General features: G+C 38.0%; 1 protein-coding gene across 6 annotated transcripts in view; it reads left to right on the forward strand.

The window, feature by feature from the left end:
* The window catches only part of shank3a (SH3 and multiple ankyrin repeat domains 3a), a 145,927-nt gene that overhangs the window by 103,432 nt on the left and 22,515 nt on the right, over positions 1-19,980 (forward strand). For all 6 annotated transcript variants that reach the window (XM_016668116.1, XM_016668117.1, XM_016668114.1 and 3 more), the window contains 2 exons: positions 1,451-1,564; positions 19,667-19,742. In XM_016668116.1, the coding sequence (XP_016523602.1) occupies positions 1,451-1,564; positions 19,667-19,742 (190 nt within the window). The remainder of the gene's footprint in view (positions 1-1,450; positions 1,565-19,666; positions 19,743-19,980) is intronic.

Below are 19,980 nucleotides of genomic sequence, written 5' to 3' on the forward strand. Positions count from 1 at the left end.
CTATATAAATAAAATTACCTGACCTTACCTTACTTATTTTCTTCAGAAAACAAATAGCCGTTTGATAACTATTTCCCAGAAGATGGTGACAACTAAGAGAAACTTGGATAAATCATACTTTAATATAACAATCTAAGCTTTTATCATGTAACAGAGCTGGTTTGAGCTGGCCTCCTCATGTATGTCTCTGCGCGAGATTTAGATGAAATCAAATGTGATCTTCAGGAAATCTTGTAAGGGTTTTAAGCACTGTGTAACAATGTGAATGGGGAGCATAGTACCATTCAGCAGGCTGTCTTTTATAGAGCCCCAGGTTACATCACCATAACATGTCCCCATGCCAGAGTGGAATATAGTTGGAGGAAGTAGAGTACATCATTTAGTGGGCTGTCTGCCGGCTGCAACATCGTACTGACGTATCCTAGCAACCGGTGTAGAAGGGTTCGCTCAGGCAAAGCCTCGGTTACAGCTGGTGATCTCTGAGGAGTCTGCATGTGTGTACGCACGCGGGTGTGTCTGTTAGCTTGGTGGGATAATAGATGAGTGCTGTAGAAATTAGTGTGCTAGCTCAGCCCTGCAGGGAAGACCAATATCAGCTATACATTCATCTCTAATTATCATGGGAGAAGTTAGGGGGGGAACTCTCTCTTCTCTTTCCCACCCTCTTGTGTCTTTTGCAGACTTCTTTCAAAAACACATAGTTTTTCTTTCACGGTTTTTCCTCTTTTAAATATCTGACTGCCTTTTTATAAATTTGTTCTATTTTAAAACCATATATTATCAATGGGGGGAAAAAATGTGAACACATTTATTTATGAGTTACTAATGAAATATTATTTGTGTGTAAAATGTTTACACTTCCTCCCTCACGTAGATCACTTTATCATGTTTACTATACAGGAGACTTAGACAGTAAACACGACTTGGTAGGATAGTCAGATTATTTTATGTAAGGAATTCTTATATTTTGTAAAAGATGTAATATTGCAGCAACTGAAAAGCAACTGATAGAAATGTTAGCAGTTTTAAAATAACACCACTTAGCATTTTGCTTAACCACATCAGGATGGCCATTTTCAACTGCATCTTGTCACTTTTAGTGCATTATTCAGGGGGTCAGTAGCTGCAGCCTACTCTCTTACTATGCTGTAATCAATCCATTGAATTCAAACAGCAATTATGCTTGTATCTTTCACCGTTTTCATCAATATCACGTTTGCAGTTTTAAAACAAAAACTTTTTCCCTTGTCGTTTTCCCCGTTGTCTTTGCACCTTCGGATGTATTTTGTATGAAACAAGCTCATAAAATGCTTAATGTCACTCTGCTCTTTGTCCGCGTGTGCCTTTTGGTTAAAACATTCCACAGCCTCTGCAGTCTCACAGTGATATCACGTGACCCTGGTTTTCTGTGTAAGTAGTAACGATTCCCCTTTCTTTCTCTCTGCATCAGTACTAAGTATAGGTGAAGGAGGTTTCTGGGAAGGCACTGTCAAAGGAAGAACAGGCTGGTTCCCGGCAGACTGTGTGGAAGAAGTTCAAATGAGACAGTATGACCCAAGGCTTGGTAAGAAATCATAAATCACATCCTCGTACAAATTAATGTGCGTATCATGCACACAGTACAACAGTCCAAGATGTTTTGGACTTGCTGTGATGTTTTGAGTCAGTTTTTTTTGTTGTTTTGTTTTTTTTTTTTACCTCTCTCCAATATAAGCCCTTCAGAAACTCTTACTCCAAACAAATTTTCACTTTTCTTTTTGTTTACTTAATATGCTACCTGTGTTTAATACATAGTCCATTTTTGAGAACATATTTGTCAGCTCCTTTGATTAATTGAAAGGCATTTGAACAGTAATATTAAGCAGTTATTACTGTTTTGATAATCTCAAACATTTGAAATTATCTGTTTTTAATGAATTACATTTTGCAGCAGCATCAATTCTGAGTGAAATTTCCTTTCAGCTGTTACATCCTGCTACCTAAAACATAATATTTTTATGCACTCTTTCGTTTTTTTTATTCATCTGTTGTTTTTTTAAGGATTTGTCTTTTTAAAATGTTACAATTAAACAATCTTTTAGAGTAATGACTTGATGTCCTGTGTAAACTCAATGATATATCTAAGGTATATTTTTTTTCTTTATTTTTTCATGCCAAGCTAGTCCTCACCATATGCAGTTAATATTCAATAATTCTCAGAAATCCTAACTTGAAATCAGAAATCCAAATGGGATTTTTTTTTTTTTATCTCCAAGCCTGGGAGTTTCAAAAATAGGCAATAACATTGATTCTTATAATTTTTTATTCACTGGATTGTTTTCTTCATGCATGCACTTTGTAGATTTACATTGCATTAGAAAATAGATACCCTTCCCCACTGAAACATAAAAAAAATGAAACGTTTTGAAAGGATTTCCAAAAGGGCTTTTATTCAGGGGACAAATAAATGCTGGTGTAAAAGCTGGTCTTAATTTTAAGTGGTAGTGTACATAATTAGAAAGAAACTGAGCTGCAGAAGAAAAGGCCAAAGGGCAACAGACTGCTTGATTTAGTAATGAAATGTGTAAAGTAAAAGCAAATATAGAAAAACTGGAAACTTCCACTGAAAATACCAATCTTGGACAAATTTTGTGAAATTTCCATAAAAACAGCCCAAATTATGCAAAATTAAAGAAAAACATACAATTTTAAGGGACCCTGAAAGGTTAAAAAGTTTTCCTTGTACACATGTCTATGTGAATACAGTATTGTTCATCTTTTACGAAAAAGGAAGCCAGCGCTGCAACAAGAAAGATCTCCTTTATTCCTCAACCCATAGCTTCACAGATGAAACGGCAGAAGAAATACTCCTCCAGTTTCTCCAACCATAGTTGCACATCCTTGCTTTGTAGAAAGCCTTCTAAGAAACACAACCAATCTACCACTCGATGCCAGCTGTTATCAGCCCGATGCACGCTCTCATCCTCCTGTTATCAGGCTGCACACAATACACAGGTGCCAGCCAAAGACACTGGTGCCAGGCAGTGCAAGAAGGATACTGCTTCTACTACACAAAGACACTAAAACAAAGCCTAATTTTATATTTCAGTCTTTTTCTGCGTGCTATTAGATCAGTAACTGTTATTAAAACAGTTGGTCCTGAAGCTACAAATGCAATGCTCTAGTAAAACATATGAAACACAATAAGATCCTAAATTGTATACTTCTTGTACTAAATGCTTTTGTTTGTAAAACTTAGTTAATTCAATTCAGTGAAACGTTATTTGTCTCCAGGGGGCAAGTTGAGGGCACAGTGGAGCAGCACAAACACAAACAAAGATCATCATGTTAAAATATAATAATTACATGTAAAAAAAAAAAAAAAGAAAAAAAAAAGCAACATAATTAGATTAAAATAATTTGGAATTTAATTTTGCATAACATGCAAAACATAAACATTGTGATGTGAGGGGCACTTTTGGTTTAAACTCTGTTATCACCTCAAGATTATTTCCAGTTGTCACATCTGATAAAAGCAGGTGTAGATTGGCACTTGAAATCAAATAAGAGTCACAGATTCCACCTTCAGGAAGATGTTCTGCTTTGTTTTCCTTTTAAATTCCTTCCATCTTTTATTAATTGTTTAAGGCCAAATATATTTTTGCATTGATGCATTTCTTACTTATCACCTTTTCTTCTTTTTGTTTGTAAATTCAAAGACATAGTTCTTAATGTTATCTTGATGCAAGATCCTCTGATCGGAAAAGAAACAATCCAAATTTTAAAATGGATGCCATGTACTATCACCAGCAAGTTGGAACAACAAAGCATCCGGGCTATTTTTCTTACCAAATCATCCATGCTACTGCAGCAGAGATCAATGTAAACATTGTAACTAGTAAACAACTGGGAGTACATCAGATTAATGTGACCACATTTCGGTTTGGACAGCCATTTAACCAACAGATGGCACATTTTGTTTGGTGTGTTCTCAAGGGCAGCAACATGTGCAGTGCTAAACTCCGCCGAGTCTCATAAGGAGGCATCATGGAAACCAGTTGGCCGTCTTGTGAGGTAGTTTAGCAGTGCAACAAAAAACTACATTTAGTAATGGGACAGGGACTTTTTTGTTCCTCTCATAAATATCACCCCCTTCCTTGTGTGATTTGGCAGACGTCTCCTTGGGCTTATTTCTGGAGCAGCTGGGGCATTTTCTTGGTTAAAAGCGTTGTTGAGGGATTGAGGTTACTTCAGAGCAGGTGTAAAGAGGGGAGAACAGCCGGAATCCCTAAATACCCGATTTAAATGCATTGTGAGAAAAAGATAGGGAAAGGTTGGAAAGAAAGGGGCCAGATAGCCAGAGAGACGGATGGTGGAGTATACTCTAAGAGACAGGGAAGCAGAGACGGTTGAGCATATCTTTCAGTTAGAAAGAAGAAGAAGAGAGAAGGAAGGAGGCATGATGGGAGAGGGGGCGATATTAAAGTCCACTCACTCATAAATCCTGAAAAATGGAACTCTTTGAGATCTAGATTTTTAAGGGATTAAAAATTATCCTCAACCTCAATATATCCATCCGTTTTTTTGTCTTTTTTTGTAATGTTGTTGAGCGGATTGTTGTCATGTGGTGCTGCGAGGAGTCTGAAGTGGATCTGCAGCTTGTATGCTTTGTAATTTGTGTTGGGTAGCCGACATTTACATGGGTTCATACTTACAGAAAATTCAAGCTTGATGAATAATAATTGTTATTGTGTAAAAACCTTTAAAATAAAGAAATCTCTTATTGCAGAAGGATAATCTCGCCTAAACCTTACATTAGCGTATCTTATACTTTTCTTATTTTTCTTTTATGTTATGTCTTTTTGACAAAATCATCAGTGCCATTGTTACCTCAGCAATTCCTTTAGCATAAATGTGATGGAAACAAATCTTAACTTAAGAATTTGAATTAATATGACTTACAACAATATTTAATTTCCCTTTGGGATCAATAAATCAGTCTATCATCTATCAAGTTTATTTTCTGCAACAATTAAGTATCTCTGAATTTGAATTGAGTTGAACTAAACCATAGCTTATCTTTCTAAGTTTGCCACAGATTCCAATACCTGTATTTACCTCGACTTAGTGATTCCCTGGTGCACATATGACATGACAAACAGACCAGTTATTTTACTCGGTGGCCAACAGTTTGTACATCATGAAATGGGAAAGTAAAGGATGCAAAAAACAAACAGGACAGAGAAGCAATGCCTGCTGTTGGCACAACTCTGTCCATTTTACAGACCTTATATTTCCTTTCTGTCGGTTTCTCCACCATCGCCCCTGCTTAAGACCATCTCAGGCTCAATAAAAGTCCTCCTCACTACTCCTAACATTTTGTCACGTTACTCTGACTTAGGGCCTATAAGGTACTTTGTGAATGTATGTAAGAAAAACTAGAATTCCAGAAATGGAGAATTTTCCTAAAATTATGTCACTGGAAGCTTTTAGTCTTAAAATTCTTTGATAATATGTACCATGCAATATGGGCGAGACTTGTAAGTCACCATTTCAAATTTTATATATATATATATATATATATATATATATATATATATATATATATATATATATATATATATATATATATATATATATATATACACAAGGGGTAAATGTAAAATGTAGACTACGCTGCATACTTCTTCTTAATGTCAATGTATTTAGATTCCCGTGTAATAATTAAACATGAGCTAGCCAGTGAACTACATTATGCCATTAACCAAATTGCTAATTTCTGAATCTACTGAAGCATTTAAAATCTCATCCTCCGCCCTAACATCCATCGGCAGCTATCCAGCTGCAGTACAACTCAGGATAACACAGTAAGATATTCACTGGGACACACATAAACACGCACGGTTTGTTTATCAGGAGGCAGCCATTGAGCCATTACTGACATCGAGGGCAATATGTCTCAGCGTAGCGAAGCACGAAAGACAACCCAGTCCACAATTAAGTAACCTTAATACTATTGAGTGTGCTCTCTCTTTTTCCTGCTATTGGCCAATTTCACTCTACCACTGCACGTCACCATGAGCCATGACTCTGAAAGTGGTATCTTTCTTTATCTACCCCTGCCTCCATCTCTGCTCTGCCAGGTTTGAAAGAGCAATGATGGAAGAACCGGAGGGAGACAAAAAAGGGGGAGGACAGTTTCAGTCAGAGGGACAGAAAATGAGAAAGACAGAGAAAGGAAGCAGGTGGCCACATGAAAGAGGCAGTTTAAACTATCACCGGTTCTCCTGGTTGTCATGTCACCACTCTGCTCCTCTCTCTCTGCACGGCCAGAGCTACCTGCGAGTAGCAGTTCATCTCCAGCTAGTGCTCGAGGGGACAGACAGGGGAAGATGATGAGTCAAAGGCAACAGAAAATGAAAAGAAACAGAGAAAACATGGCTGATGAAGGAAAAAGATAAAAAAAAACTGCAGCGACTATCGATTGATTGGCACAATAATCATTTAGTGGCGAACTGCTGATATGTGCTCAAGCTCTTTGCCATGGCTATAAGATGCTTAAGGTTAAACAATGTTGCTTTTTAGCTAAAAAAAATAAAAATCATATGCCCATATAACATAGCAGAACATCATATACTGAACATCTGCACAGACTCTGCTCACTCTCCCATACACATATGCACACATGCTGCTGGCCTGTTACTTGGGGTTAATAGTGGATGTTTACTTGCAGCAATGAAGGGGATAATGATGTGACTGTGAACTGCTCTTCCTTTTCTAATGATGCAAACTAATTGCGATGACACTCATTTTTCGCAATGGCACTGTTAATCTGTTGTCGACAATCTGTTGGGATCTTACAGCCCTCCAGCAGAACCGTCCAGCCCCCACCCTTCCCATCTCTCTGTCTTTCAGCAAGAAGATGTTGTGTAGCTCCCCCAAGACAAATATGCCACCCTTATGCTAAACAACATCTATGATTTCCATAGAATGAGCTTTAATTTGTCTTCCTTGGCGTCACGCAGCGTTGAATGTCCCTCAGGAGCACGGCTCTGTCTTTTAGCATTACGCTATTTGTAACTCTCCTGACTTGTACAGTGGTTATAAAGATGTGCAGACTTTTTGTTCTTTCTTTCTTTTTGTGCATGTTAGCTATGTCCCTTCGCTCTCTTTACATAGTAGCACAGCTGAATGACTCACAGCTGCCTGAATCAGCCCAGTCAGATCCAGCCTGAGCTATTTTTAGCCTGCCCATTAAGAAGTTTTGGAGTGTGTCTGCACTCCCTTAGAATGCTTAAGCATCAGTGTTGCTGCAGCAGACGTGAAGAAGGAGGTGAGGGGTACCAAGGAAAAAAAAAGAGCGATGGGGAAATTGTGCAATTGGATTACATAAGGGATCACACGGTGGCCAACACTTAGTATTAGCAAGGATCTTTTCTCTTTCTAGATTTAATCACATCTATGGTGGAAACCTAATTGATATTTTTATATCCAATTGAGCTTGTGTACAGGAAATGTTCAAACCCAAACTGGATTTGGTCTGTTGTGGCTTTAACTTAACAAGGTGAACTACTCAACAAGGGGAATATACCTTTATTTTTATTCCTGCAACCAGGCCCACCACAGCAAGACCATTTGTGAAGCATTTGAACTGCGTGAATATTTATGCAATCAGTTTTTTGTTTGTTTGTTTATTTAATTATTGTTTTGTGTAAATCAGTTGTTTTCTTTGATATTAAAGTCCATGTCTGACGTGAGATGGGTTGGCAAGAATCTTTCCAGCACACTTCAGGGTCCTGGGGGCAGAAATGTCTTGCAAAGTGAAAGGTACACTCCATCCCTCTCTTGTTTTTGGCGGTGGTAGTAGCGTACCAGGTCGTGATAAAGAAGATGAGGCAATATGGGTGGGAGAAACTGTTTACTTCCTTAAATTGATGATCATCACGGTTAGCAGCATGACTGGCATCATGAGTCTAAGTCTTGGAGTGTTGCCTCTTAATGATCTCCAACAACAGGTTGAAATGTAGATTACCTCCCTCTGTCTTTGCAGATTTATTAAAACAAGTTGGTTTTGGGAAAAAAGGCAAACACAATGCATGTTTCTACATTAGATTTTCATTCCAGGGTGCTGCTCAAGATGTTGGGTTTCATTCAGTGAGCGTGACTGGATGCAAAGCAACTAACTCAGGGGAAGTCGATATATCAAGCACACAGTTTATGCATGTTCTCGCTTTGGTAAACAGCTGCTTGGTCATTCCTACCCAAGGGAATAGACCGCATAAGCAGTAGAAGCTAAATGCTAAATGCTGACTCTTGGTGGGATAGAGAGCATCTGCATATCTTTTTTGACTGTGAAGTGTTGGCAATTTGTGTCATTAGTAAGCAGGAATCCGAAGTTATGAGCAAAAGCAAGTGCATCTAAGAAGGATGCACAGTTGAATGCATTCTTGCTCTTCGCAGTGGTATTACTGAGCTGATTGTGGTTTGTTCATCATGTTATATAGGCCATCAAATAAAGGGCATATCTTTTCCTGTTCTTGGCACTGAAGGCAGCAGAAAGAAATTGAACATTATCTTTATTTCTCTGGCTCAGTATCATATTGGAAGGCCTCTTGTCAGCCAGTTCTTTTTAATATTTTGTATTTGAGCCGAGAATGTTATGATGACATCAGAGGAACATTTTCTAACATAGTTTTAGACAGTCAAGCAACATAATTTTCTTTTTTTTTACAGTCGTCAGAGGTGGAACTGGGCCGGTGTCTCTGTCTTTTTGAAGGAGTTTGTAAAATGTGAAAGTCTGACAAGAGAAGAGTCACTAACTTGGAGCTCACAGTTCACTTCCCTAACACGTCTCTCAAATGACTGATCCTAACAGGCACAATTATCTATAACACCATTTTCAACTCTGATAATTGTAGGAGATATTCTAACTGTGGTGTAGTGCTGGTTGTAATTCTAAAGTAATGCTAATGCTTAATATATTTTTAATAATGATGTGTTCACCGGACCCCCCGCCCCCTACTGAAATACATCTACTTCACAGTCTGATGCTCTTATTTCCAATGTATATGCAAGACTCACATCCACCATTTATGAGAATGTCCTACAGAATTAGCAATGAGAAGTTCTTATTAAAGCCAGAAAATAATATTTAAAAAAGGAATATCTAAAGTATCGGACCACGGATTCAGATTAAGGCATCGTTAAAATACCATTATTCCTGGACTAAATTTAAATATATATTTTTGGTTTACTTTTTATGATTATATGCCACCTGAATCCAATTCAAGGAGTTACTTTTGTGGATGCTGGAGCTCAGACAGCTGTTTTCAAAGAGCAACCAAAAGACTAGTCAATGAATTTTCCTTGTTTCAAAGAAAAGATTCAGGATCACTTTATTGATCCCTTCAGCAAAATTATTTTGCCCAAATAATGCAAAAATAAGAAAAATAAAAATAGAGCAAAAACAAAACAAAATAAAAACGAGTGCTAGGAAGTACCAGAGGTGGAATATACAACAAACAGTACAAAGCAATCAGCCACGTCATTAGTCACAGACAGTTAGAGTTATGTGTTTGATGGTTGTGGCGATAAGCTAATACTGAGGAATAATGTCTCCTTTCAGCAGTTTTTCCTCCAGAAGCAGTAACATTAACTCCACTGAAATACTGCGCGTTATTGGCCACATAATCAACAGATCATATTCAAACAACGAGCAAACATGCTAGCATTTCAGTAAGATGTTATGCATTAGCTGGGCCAGGACACGAGCTTACTGAAAAGTCAATTTATTTTAGTAATTTAATTCACTGAGTGAAACATTAGAAGATTAATTAAAGCCTTTATTTCTGCTAATTGTGATGATTTTCTGCCTGCAGCTAAAGAGAGCACAGCATTTGAGATTTTAAAAAATTACAACAGATCAATTAAACAACACATAAATGTGAGTTTAATGAAAGGCATTTTTGCTTAAGGTTATTTTCAGCTAGTCTCACTATCCATTTCATTAGGTACACCTGTTCAATTTCCTGTTAACTCAAATAGTGAATCAGTTACGTTTTTCTTGCACAGAGTAATGGATCCATCCTACCTTTTTTGTTTTCATCCCTTCCTGACTACAGTGCATTATTTTTTCTGATGGCTGCTCCCTTAAGGATAATGCACCACAAATCTCACATCGTCTTAAACTACTGGAGCATCTTTGAGATGAGGTGGAACAAGAGATTTGCAAGTGAGTCATACTATGATGTCAATATGGACCCTTGTTTCTCACACTTGAGTCTATTCCACCAAGATTTAAGGTATTTTTAAGTAGAACCCAACCTGCACCAGCAAAGTCTGCCTAATAAAGTAGTTAGACTATACTTTTGCCTTAAGTAGTGTGCTATAACATTATAATAATCAATTTTATTTACAGTGTCCCTTATATATCAAATTGAAATCTCAAAGGGCAAATTCACACTCTTATGATGGCAAGCTACTGGGGTAACACTTTATTTGAAGGGGGGTGAATAAGACTGACATGACATTGTCATAAACACCTGTCATGAACGTTAATAAGCCTTTATGAATATTTATGACTGTTATCATAAAGCGTCATTGGGTAAATTATCACACTTTTAATACAAAGTTGACATTATTTAAAATGTCTTTGTTATGACACCTTGACATTAACCAGGAAATCATTACTGATATAAATTTGTTATAAAAGTATTACTGATTGCACTTTAAAAATAAGGTAACTTTATGTTATTAAAGGTAAAGTTTAAACAGTAATGATTTCTTGGTTAATGTCAAGTTAAAAGTTAAAAGTGTCATAATTTACCGAATGGCGCTTTATGATAACAGTCATAAATATTCATGAAGGCTTATTCATGTTCATGACAGGTGTTATGTCATGTTTATGACAGTGTCATTACAGTCTTATTCACACCCCTTCAAATAAAGTGTTACCGCTACAGGATTGTTGCTACAACTGCCCTTGGGCAGTCTGACTGAAGCCAGGATGCAGATTTGCGCCAACACTAGCAGGCAACAGGTGAAGTGTGTTACCCAAGGACACAAACAACAAGGGCGGACAGGCGGACCAGGAATCGAACTGGAGAACACCTACTGCCGTCACCACCATCGTCCCCACATAGTAGCTTGTTTTAACCTAGTTTAAACCATAGTTGAGTAACATATTCTGAGAGGATTGGAGAAATTCATTTTGGGACTTAATGTCTCTTGCTGTCAAGGAAAATAAAAAGGAGAGAAAGCAGGATCTGAATCATTACTAGTGACTAGTTAAGTGGGACGCATTTACAATACCACTGTGGAGCATGCAATTCTGTCATTTGAGGAACCAAGTCGTCTTGGAATATCAGTTCAAAGAAATACACAAAGGACTTCTAAGAAAACATAAGTAGACGATGTTCTCAAAGTCCTCTGGGACTGGAAACCAAATGAGTACTTAAAAAAGAGGGAAAGAAAAAGAAGGCAAAAAAAACTGCTGTCTATATTAGTCATAGCACATTGTGTGAATGTGTGGGTGAATGAGTGACTACATTCAATCACAGCAATGACTGAATGGAATCAATGTAGGGTGAGGTGCTTTGGAGTCCTCAGGACCTGATAAAGCGCTACACAAAGCAGCCCATTTACCATTTCAATCCATCAGCATTTGGTTTTGAATTTTTCATTTGCGTTTAATCATCACTGATTAAAATCAAATGTAAAAATCAGATTTTCACTAAATGTCCACCAGACATTTACCGTTGCTAAAACATAGCAACAGTAAACGTCTAAAGTCTTCTCCCACACATAGTGAGGTTTTGTTTATCTTGTAAGTGTTTAGTGATACAACATTAATGTTTGCTGTCAACGCCTGATTCCATGGACTGGAAATGATGTTGGAGTCTGTCACTCTACTCAAACAGAATAGGTTTGTCAATTAAGTAGCAGCTGTCAGACAGACACAGTTGGCAGACAGTAAAATAACTCACTCAGTAGGCGTATGTACTGATAGAGGACACATAAAGTAAAAGACAAAAACAACACATAAGTTGTCTTATGTCTATATATCTGAGTCCTTGTGTGTTGATCCCAACTTTGTAGCCAGAATTCTGCATAAGGCTAACTGTATATGTGTCTCTTATGATTTGTCCTTGGTTTATGCAGACGAATGATGGAAACGTTGCAATTTAATACTGTGTCAGGACAGAGGAAGATACTTGTGGGAACTGTTTTTTTCCCCCCAAGATGATCGCCTGGCCCTCTGGGGATGAAAGTTCAATGCTCTCAATTGACACTGCAATGTGACGTCAACAGAACAACCTACAGTGGGTGACAGGAGCAAATACACACAAGAGATAGCGAAAAATGCTTCAAACAGGTGCAAACATGCAGCAAACAGCAAAACATGCTGAAAATGCATGAATGATGCAAAACACACAAAAACAAATGCAGGAGAAAAACACTGCAAAGAAAGTTTCCAGTTTGTTGTAGTCCACATGTTTAGCTGTTGTTTGCTTTTGCTTCTGTTCAACATGTTTTAGGTATATATTTTAGAATACTTTTTATTATTATTATTTTCATTATCTAGTTCTAACCTAAGCAAGTTCATAAGCTACCATTCAGTGGAACCTTCTTTCAGAAAACTTTTTTTTATTTGGCTGAATTACTCTTTTTTTTTTTTTTTTTTTTGAAAGAGATGGCAAGTCACTCATCAGCAAGTAATTCTCCAGTGCTGACAGGTAAAATTCAGAGTGACTATTTAAATGCTGACACAAAGGAGCAGAGTATGTGCATGCAAATGAACACGCTTTTATTCACCTCTGTGCCTATACACGAACACACACTTTACTTATTGTCTATATTCTGTGTGGAGTCAGCAGATAGATTAGCATTGCCAACTAATCCATCTTATTAAAAGGCAAAAGAGAGAGAAAGAAAGCGAGAGAAATAATAAAGCACAGGTTGTGGGACATGTCTTAGGTATTAAAGTTTAGCTGAGTCAGTATTATAGACAGGCAGCACAAGAACAGTCCAGCCATATAACCCTTGATAAAACCTCTGCAGATTGTGCCATAAAGTTACATATTTTTAAAGTGCGTGTGCGCGTGTGTGTGTGTGGCTCTTGTTTGTTTGCTCGGCACAGACTGATGGCCACTTTCTGTACCTTTCATCAGAAGTCAGTCAAGTGTGTTGAGCCATCTCTCTTGGTGGAGGACAGATCCGTATGAAATCATAATAGATGGCAATACTATTTGAAGAATGAATCAATGCTGAAACGAGTCTGATGGTGGACAAGAGACACATCACATTTGACAAGGACTTAACTGGGGAACAGGGGGGTTTCATGCGCTCATGCTCATGCAGGCACACTAAACAGAAAGGTTACTGCAGCTCTCTAAGGGTGTGTTCACACTGCAGCCTGAAGTGACCCAATTCAGACTTTTTGGCAATTCTGATTTTTTTGCCGGGGCCGTTCACACTGCCAGTAAATGCGACCTGTATGCGTTCTGCAGTGTAAACGGGCAAACGACCTGAAAGTGTCTTGCATGCGCAGTAGATTGCGCATCTATTGCGCCACTTTCTGGCGCAATAGCGTCAGCGTTCTCAGTGTTCTGCCAACTGCCATAAAAAAAGAAGTGCTCAATGTTTGCGGAAGTAAACATGGAGGCTAACGGTGGAGCTTAGCTTACATATTTGAAGTTGTTGTCCGGCCGGAGCAGCATATTAACAACTTAATCCTCATTATAGTCCCTCATGGTTGTTGTTTTTCTTCTCGCTTGCGTTTATCAGGACCCAGAATAGTGAGATTCGTTGAGTATCAGTGACGTTCAGTTCGGATGAATGCGGCCTGGTTGTTAGGTCGCTTTTGAATCGGATATGGGTCACATTCGAAAAAAGAATCCGACCTGTGCTGTTCAGACTGCCATGAAAAGATCGGATACAGGTCGCATTACGTCAAAAAAATCGGAATTGGGTAACTTCAGGCTGCAGTCTGAACGCACCCTTCAGTCTGTAATATATTATCTGTACCTATAGTTTCTTCAAGTAAAATGTTGACATTTTTGGTCACTTCATATATAGACTTTCAAAATACCAAATACTCTTCACTCTTATGCTGTGTGATGAAAAGAACATGAAGTGGTACAAATAAAAGTGCACTGTACTTTTATTTGTACAGTGCATGGGACTGACAACAAGTCCCATGTTGTCAGGGATTATTACCTTTAAAATTTAGGTTTTGTTTTGTAGAAGCTTTGTTTCAAACTCTGTCATTGATCAAAATGGGCCTTAATTCCTATTGAGTCTAGAAACAACAGAGTCAGTCTACAGAAATGCCATTCTGAATCCTCCTCGAACATAGTTTAAAAAATAAAAAGTGTTAACACAGGTAAAATTTAGATACTGTAACTGTCATCGTTTGTATATTCTGAGTCGTCTGTTTAGTTCATATCACTCCTTAAATGTTCAGATACAGCAGGATTGTCTGCTGTGTCTTATTCTCGAAACAACTGCATCACACCTGCATCGGCCACAAGGATGTCCTCTTACAGTACGGCCACATTATGTTTCATAAGGCATAGGGTTATTTAAAAATTCATTATTTGGGTAACATTGTGCAAATCAATCAATTTTAGAAACGGAGGTGAGCAAAACCTAGATACTGCTACTAAATTTACAATTGGACGATTAGGCAGTTAGAGAAAGTAAATCATTTGGAGGAAATGAATCATTGCATTTCTGGGATTTTGAAAGCCTTTGAGGATTCTGTTTGGGATAAATTTGTTCTTCACGTTCTGCTCCTTTCTTGTTGCAGAATTAGTTTTTGGTGTGCATTTGTAGCTTGACCTTGGCCTCACACGTGTGTTGTAATAAGTTTTCACAGGGTTTGAGGCTCGTGTAAAGTAGTTCCCTCTGTTGTCTGATTGTAACTGAATTATTCAAGGCTTTTTCCTCTTTGACAGAGCCGAGGTATTTATAGGCGTTGGTCTCTGCCTCTCATACTTACATGGCAACAACGAGCTCTCCGAAGGCTCTTCCACAAACGAACCAATTCTGAGGGAGAGGAGGAGGGGAAAGGCAGCAGAAAAAAGCAGAGATATGAAATATATGCTGGAGTTTTTTGGCTTGTGGCTAAAAGAGAATTGGACTTTGCGGTCTCAGACATTGACACAGTTTCAGTGCTATTTGTCTTGGAAGTCATATTTCAATTTTAAAAGAACTAAAAATGACAACCTCTTACAGAAAATGGTGTTAAGGAATATTTATTAGCTGCCTACACAAAATGGACCTCCCAGGAGTGCTTTTAATTGTTTAAAGATGAAGATGAACTGCAAGACAGTCCCTGTGACTGATTCATGCAGGAAGGTGGGAAAGTCATGGGTAAGAGAGATAAACCCCTTGTCAAAGTCTTAGAGAAAACTGGGTGACTACAGATGAAAAATGGACTGCTGTCTGGTCACGGTCGCAGATCTGCCCCTGGTGGGTAGTAGGATTGATGGAGCAGTAACAGTTGTGGAAGCAGACCCAAGTAACTTCAAGGGTCATGAGAGGTACTGGGGTGATTACCACTTCATTCTGCAATTTCCTTAAAAGCGCACCAATCGGACACCTCAGTTGTAGGCACGGATAATGCAATGTTAAGATGTTCTCGTAGTTTGCTCCACAAACTCATCTTAATTCCAGAAGTGCTACCTTCAAATGAAATGATAAAATGCTAACCCTGGTCATGTGTGTTCAACAGTTAGGTGATGTGGAAACGGAGGGGGAACAAGAGTGGAGGTGATGTTGCCTTGTATCCACCTGCACACCACAGTAGCTCCCTGAAAATAACCGGCATACTGTGGGACAGCATAAAAAAAACCAAACAGAAAAACAGAGTTGGCCTTCCCCCTGCCGCCCACCCCCAACCCCTCAATGCCTCTGTGGCTCAGTGGAAGTTCTACCAATTTCTCTGTGTTATTTTAAAACACTATTTTTAGTACTCTGTGGTTTCTGCATGCTGTATGTTGTATCCACCAGGTTTTGGAGGACAACACACAGACTGCATGAACAAAGAGTCAGCTGGAGCACATGACGGGGGAAGTTGGGATGTGTGAGTGTGTGGAAGCATGGAATCAAAAAGTCAATAAGGCTCTCCAGATAAATGTGTGTTTGTGCAAATGCACATGAGTGTTGGTGTGTAACTTGATCTGGGTAAACCACCAGGGGTTAATTTTTTATTCAGCAGGCTTCACTGTGTGTCCGGTTTGGTTTGTGTTCTCATCTATCTGTGTGTATGTGTGTGTGAGAGAGAAAGAGGGAGAGATTTTGTGCCCTTCAGACAAGGACAGTAGGAGAGTTAACATCTGTCCTGAATGGAGAAGCACTGTGGGCCCTAAAAGAAGCGTGAGCAGCAGAAAGATAGCTTGTTAACATGCTGACTGAAAGCATGATGTTGTATCGTTGCAAATGTGGTTTAATATGATACAAAGACTTAACTCTATGAACCCATTGTCTCTGGTCTATGTTTTTTTTTTCACACAAGGCATTGTCTTTTGGAGTATATGTAGGAAGAACAAGTAGTTTGACAAAATGTGGCCCTCCTCTTTGTCTTACTAGAGGAACCCCTGCTTCATTTTGATTCATGTCTAAATGAGGTCTATGTATAGCATTGAAGTCAAGGTTATCGGTTATGCATTAGCAGCATGGTTTCTTTTGCAAGTGAGTTCAAGCATCAACATGAATGCTGTTGCCTTTCAAGCTTCAGTTTTAGACTCACAACACCCACTGCCATTGTAGATGTTGCTGCAGGGGAAACCTGTCTGTATTCATGAAGAGGAAATGCGATCTTCAAAAACGTTTGGTATTTTTCATTCATACAGGTGGATGAATGAAAGGGCGATATTTCCTTACTGAATGGTCTTTCCGTTACCAGATTGTTTTAACAGCAAACCACAAATCCACCAAACCAAACACAACAGGCAACCCACTTTAGATTACCAGATACTATGCATTAGTTCCACCAGGAACTCATGTATACACAGTCATACAGACTCAAATTTACTTCCTATTAATTTTGAATCCAGTCAGTGATTTGGGATGTTTTGTCGGGACAACAAGCCACTCAGTAAAAATATTTTTAGAAACAAATTGTTATGCAATATCAAAAATATCTACTGTATCTAATCCCAAGGTAAAGAAAAACTTTTTTGCTTTGCTTAATTTTACCCTTAATTTCTTGGTTTATGTTGTTTAATGAAAATGCTGTTCTCTCTGGACTTTTTTAAAGTGCAATTTGAGGTCAATTATTTATGAGTGTGCACTCTCAGCCAGTTGTAGTGCAAATATTTATCCAAAAATGTAACCTTTGACACAAAATTAAGGGGATTAGGATCAAGTGGATGATTTTATACCTTACTGCTTTAAAGTGTTCAGATATATTTTACTCAATGCCACAGAGGAAATAAATTAGCAGGATAATTAGAAAAGCCATTAAAAAGTTAAATGCATAATTTGTAGCCAGCCGTTTAGGTGAATTAATTAAGAACCATTTGTCATTAACAAGGCCCTGGCCAAGAGCAAGTATGAAAAGAAGTCGCAAAAGAAAAAAAATATTCATGAACTTTTCATGTCAGCTGTCAAACACGGTGGTGGAGGGCTGATGATATGGGCTTGTTTTTGCAGGCTCAGAATTTGGGCCTCACTGTGTATTGATTAAGTTGTCCATGATCTTGTCTGCAAATATTCTCAGAGTCAAATTTAAGTCTGAAAGTTGAATGTTTAACAACATTGGGGTCATTCAGCTTTTCAACAATCAAAATGAATGAATGAATGAATGAATGAATGAATGAATGAACGTAAAGGTAGTAAAAAGCACAGTCCCTGCTGTATAAGACTTTGAATCTCCCTATATGACATCCTTTCACGATTTCTGTGACCGTACTTGTTTTTTTCACTCTTGAGTCTATATGATAAAAGTGAGGAAGATCAGCACATGTACTTGTCTATATATTAGCATCAATAATGTTTCTTTAATTACAGTGAACACCTTTTGTGATGTCCTTTTGTTTCCATTTTGGGGATGTGGGTGTGATGGATTACGGTGCTGTTGAGGTTATCGCTGCTATCACAGCCCTGCTTTTAGATGCTCCTGGGCTGTACAGAATACATGACAGTTCTGATGAATGAGCCACATTTCACACTTTCAGACTGCATCTGATCTCACAGTTTCCACATACACGCATGTACTACGCACACAGGAATGCATTCAGCTCACAAACAACACTTTTTTAGGCAGCACACATGCACGGTCATTTGGCTGATTTCCTTTTTCTCCCCTCCCCCCTTTAAGGCAAAGCCTTTTATTCGATTACATGCACACCTGAATGATCAGCTGTCTTGATTTATAACATGTGAGACAGTTCGGAGTGATTAATCTCTCATCTGTAACTTTCGCAACTAATTACACCTCCTCCTTCATTATACCTCCCCCCTGGTTCTGCTAGTAAAATGTTAGTTTATAGAAATCTCTTGTCAGCTCTTACTTACCTCTTTTTTGTTTATCTCCACTTTCTCAAGAAATGCTTTGCTTTTTGTTAATGGAGAGATGTGATTAAAACAATTAGGAAATTCATCAGAGGTTTTGCAATTAGTTAATTGCTATTAATCCTATTTAATCAAATAGCAGTATTTGACACAAGCATAGTCTTTAGTTAAATAATACACTTTAATTATGGACTGAAGTAATATACCAGTTTATAGCAACAATATTAAGATGTTGCACAACTATTTCTATCTTGATTTAGTGTAAAGGAAACAAGCGCAAAGCCAGACATGCGACCGGGTCCTTTTTGCAGATTTACAGCAACATGCTGTGACTTTCACATACCTACCAGGACGACCCTGCTCTCACAGCCTCTCTCATTTAACAGCCTCTGTGTGGGCTCAAAGGGCTGTGTGCTGTTTAGTCAGCATATTACTGTTCAGGGTAGATGCTGCCTGTATTATCGGGAAGAGAAGAGGGCATTGATCTCTATCAGCATGCATGGAGGGCAAATCCCCATAAAGGCTGAAACTGCACACATACACTGTACACAAACTGAGCTCTGTTTCTTGGATATTAAAAAAAATCTTGTGTTAAATATGCAATTATGTTACAGTTCAAAAGCAAAAACAAACAAAAAAAAAATACCATGGAAGAATTACATCCTGTTATGGCATGAATGATGAAGAATGCTAATGATAATTACTTCTCTGTGGTAGCTTAATTTCTCTCTCTGTGTGTTTGTTGAAATAAATTATGGCTGACATATTAGTAACATGCTGAAATGAAAATAGGATATTTGGGGAAATATTTTTATCTTTATATCCATTTTTTTTTAAATGCAACATTTATTGCTATATGAGGGCTGAAAAAGTGTTACAACAATGAATATGTTTACTGACTTTGCTTTTATCATCTAAGCTTCTTTAAAACATGAAGATCTAACCTCAGTTGATAAAAACTAAGACAGCTGAGATTTCAATTGTTGAATTTTACTTCTTTATTAAATATTCTGATTTAATACCAGTCTAAATGCTCACATTTAGTTTGAAATACACAGTCACATTTATAGAAAAAAAAAACATTTATGCATTTTACTTTAAATTTCTCAAGATCTTATTGTCACAACAACATGAGCAAATGTATACAAAACTTTTTTGTTCTGCACAGAGACCCGGGAGGACCGCAATAAGAGACTGTTCAGACACTACACTGTGGGATCTTATGACAACTTCACCTCATACAGGTACTGCCTTGGTTTCAGTGTGTGTGTGGCCATGCATGTTATGCTGCAGCAACTTTAATGGTCATGTCACAGGGAACTTTTCTCCCTGTTGGGCTAATAAAGTCCATGCAAAAAGGTGATGAAGTGCAGTGAGGTTGCTGCCATCTAAAGTAATGTAGGTGTCACTGCACTCTCTTCTGAGTTTTTATTAGGGAGAAGAGTTTTTTTTTTTTTTTTTGCAAGAGTTGTTCTCTATGAA

The sequence above is a fragment of the Poecilia formosa genome, unplaced genomic scaffold (assembly GCF_000485575.1).
Source record: "Poecilia formosa unplaced genomic scaffold, Poecilia_formosa-5.1.2 Scaffold13, whole genome shotgun sequence".
Classification (NCBI taxonomy): Eukaryota; Metazoa; Chordata; class Actinopteri; order Cyprinodontiformes; family Poeciliidae; genus Poecilia; species Poecilia formosa.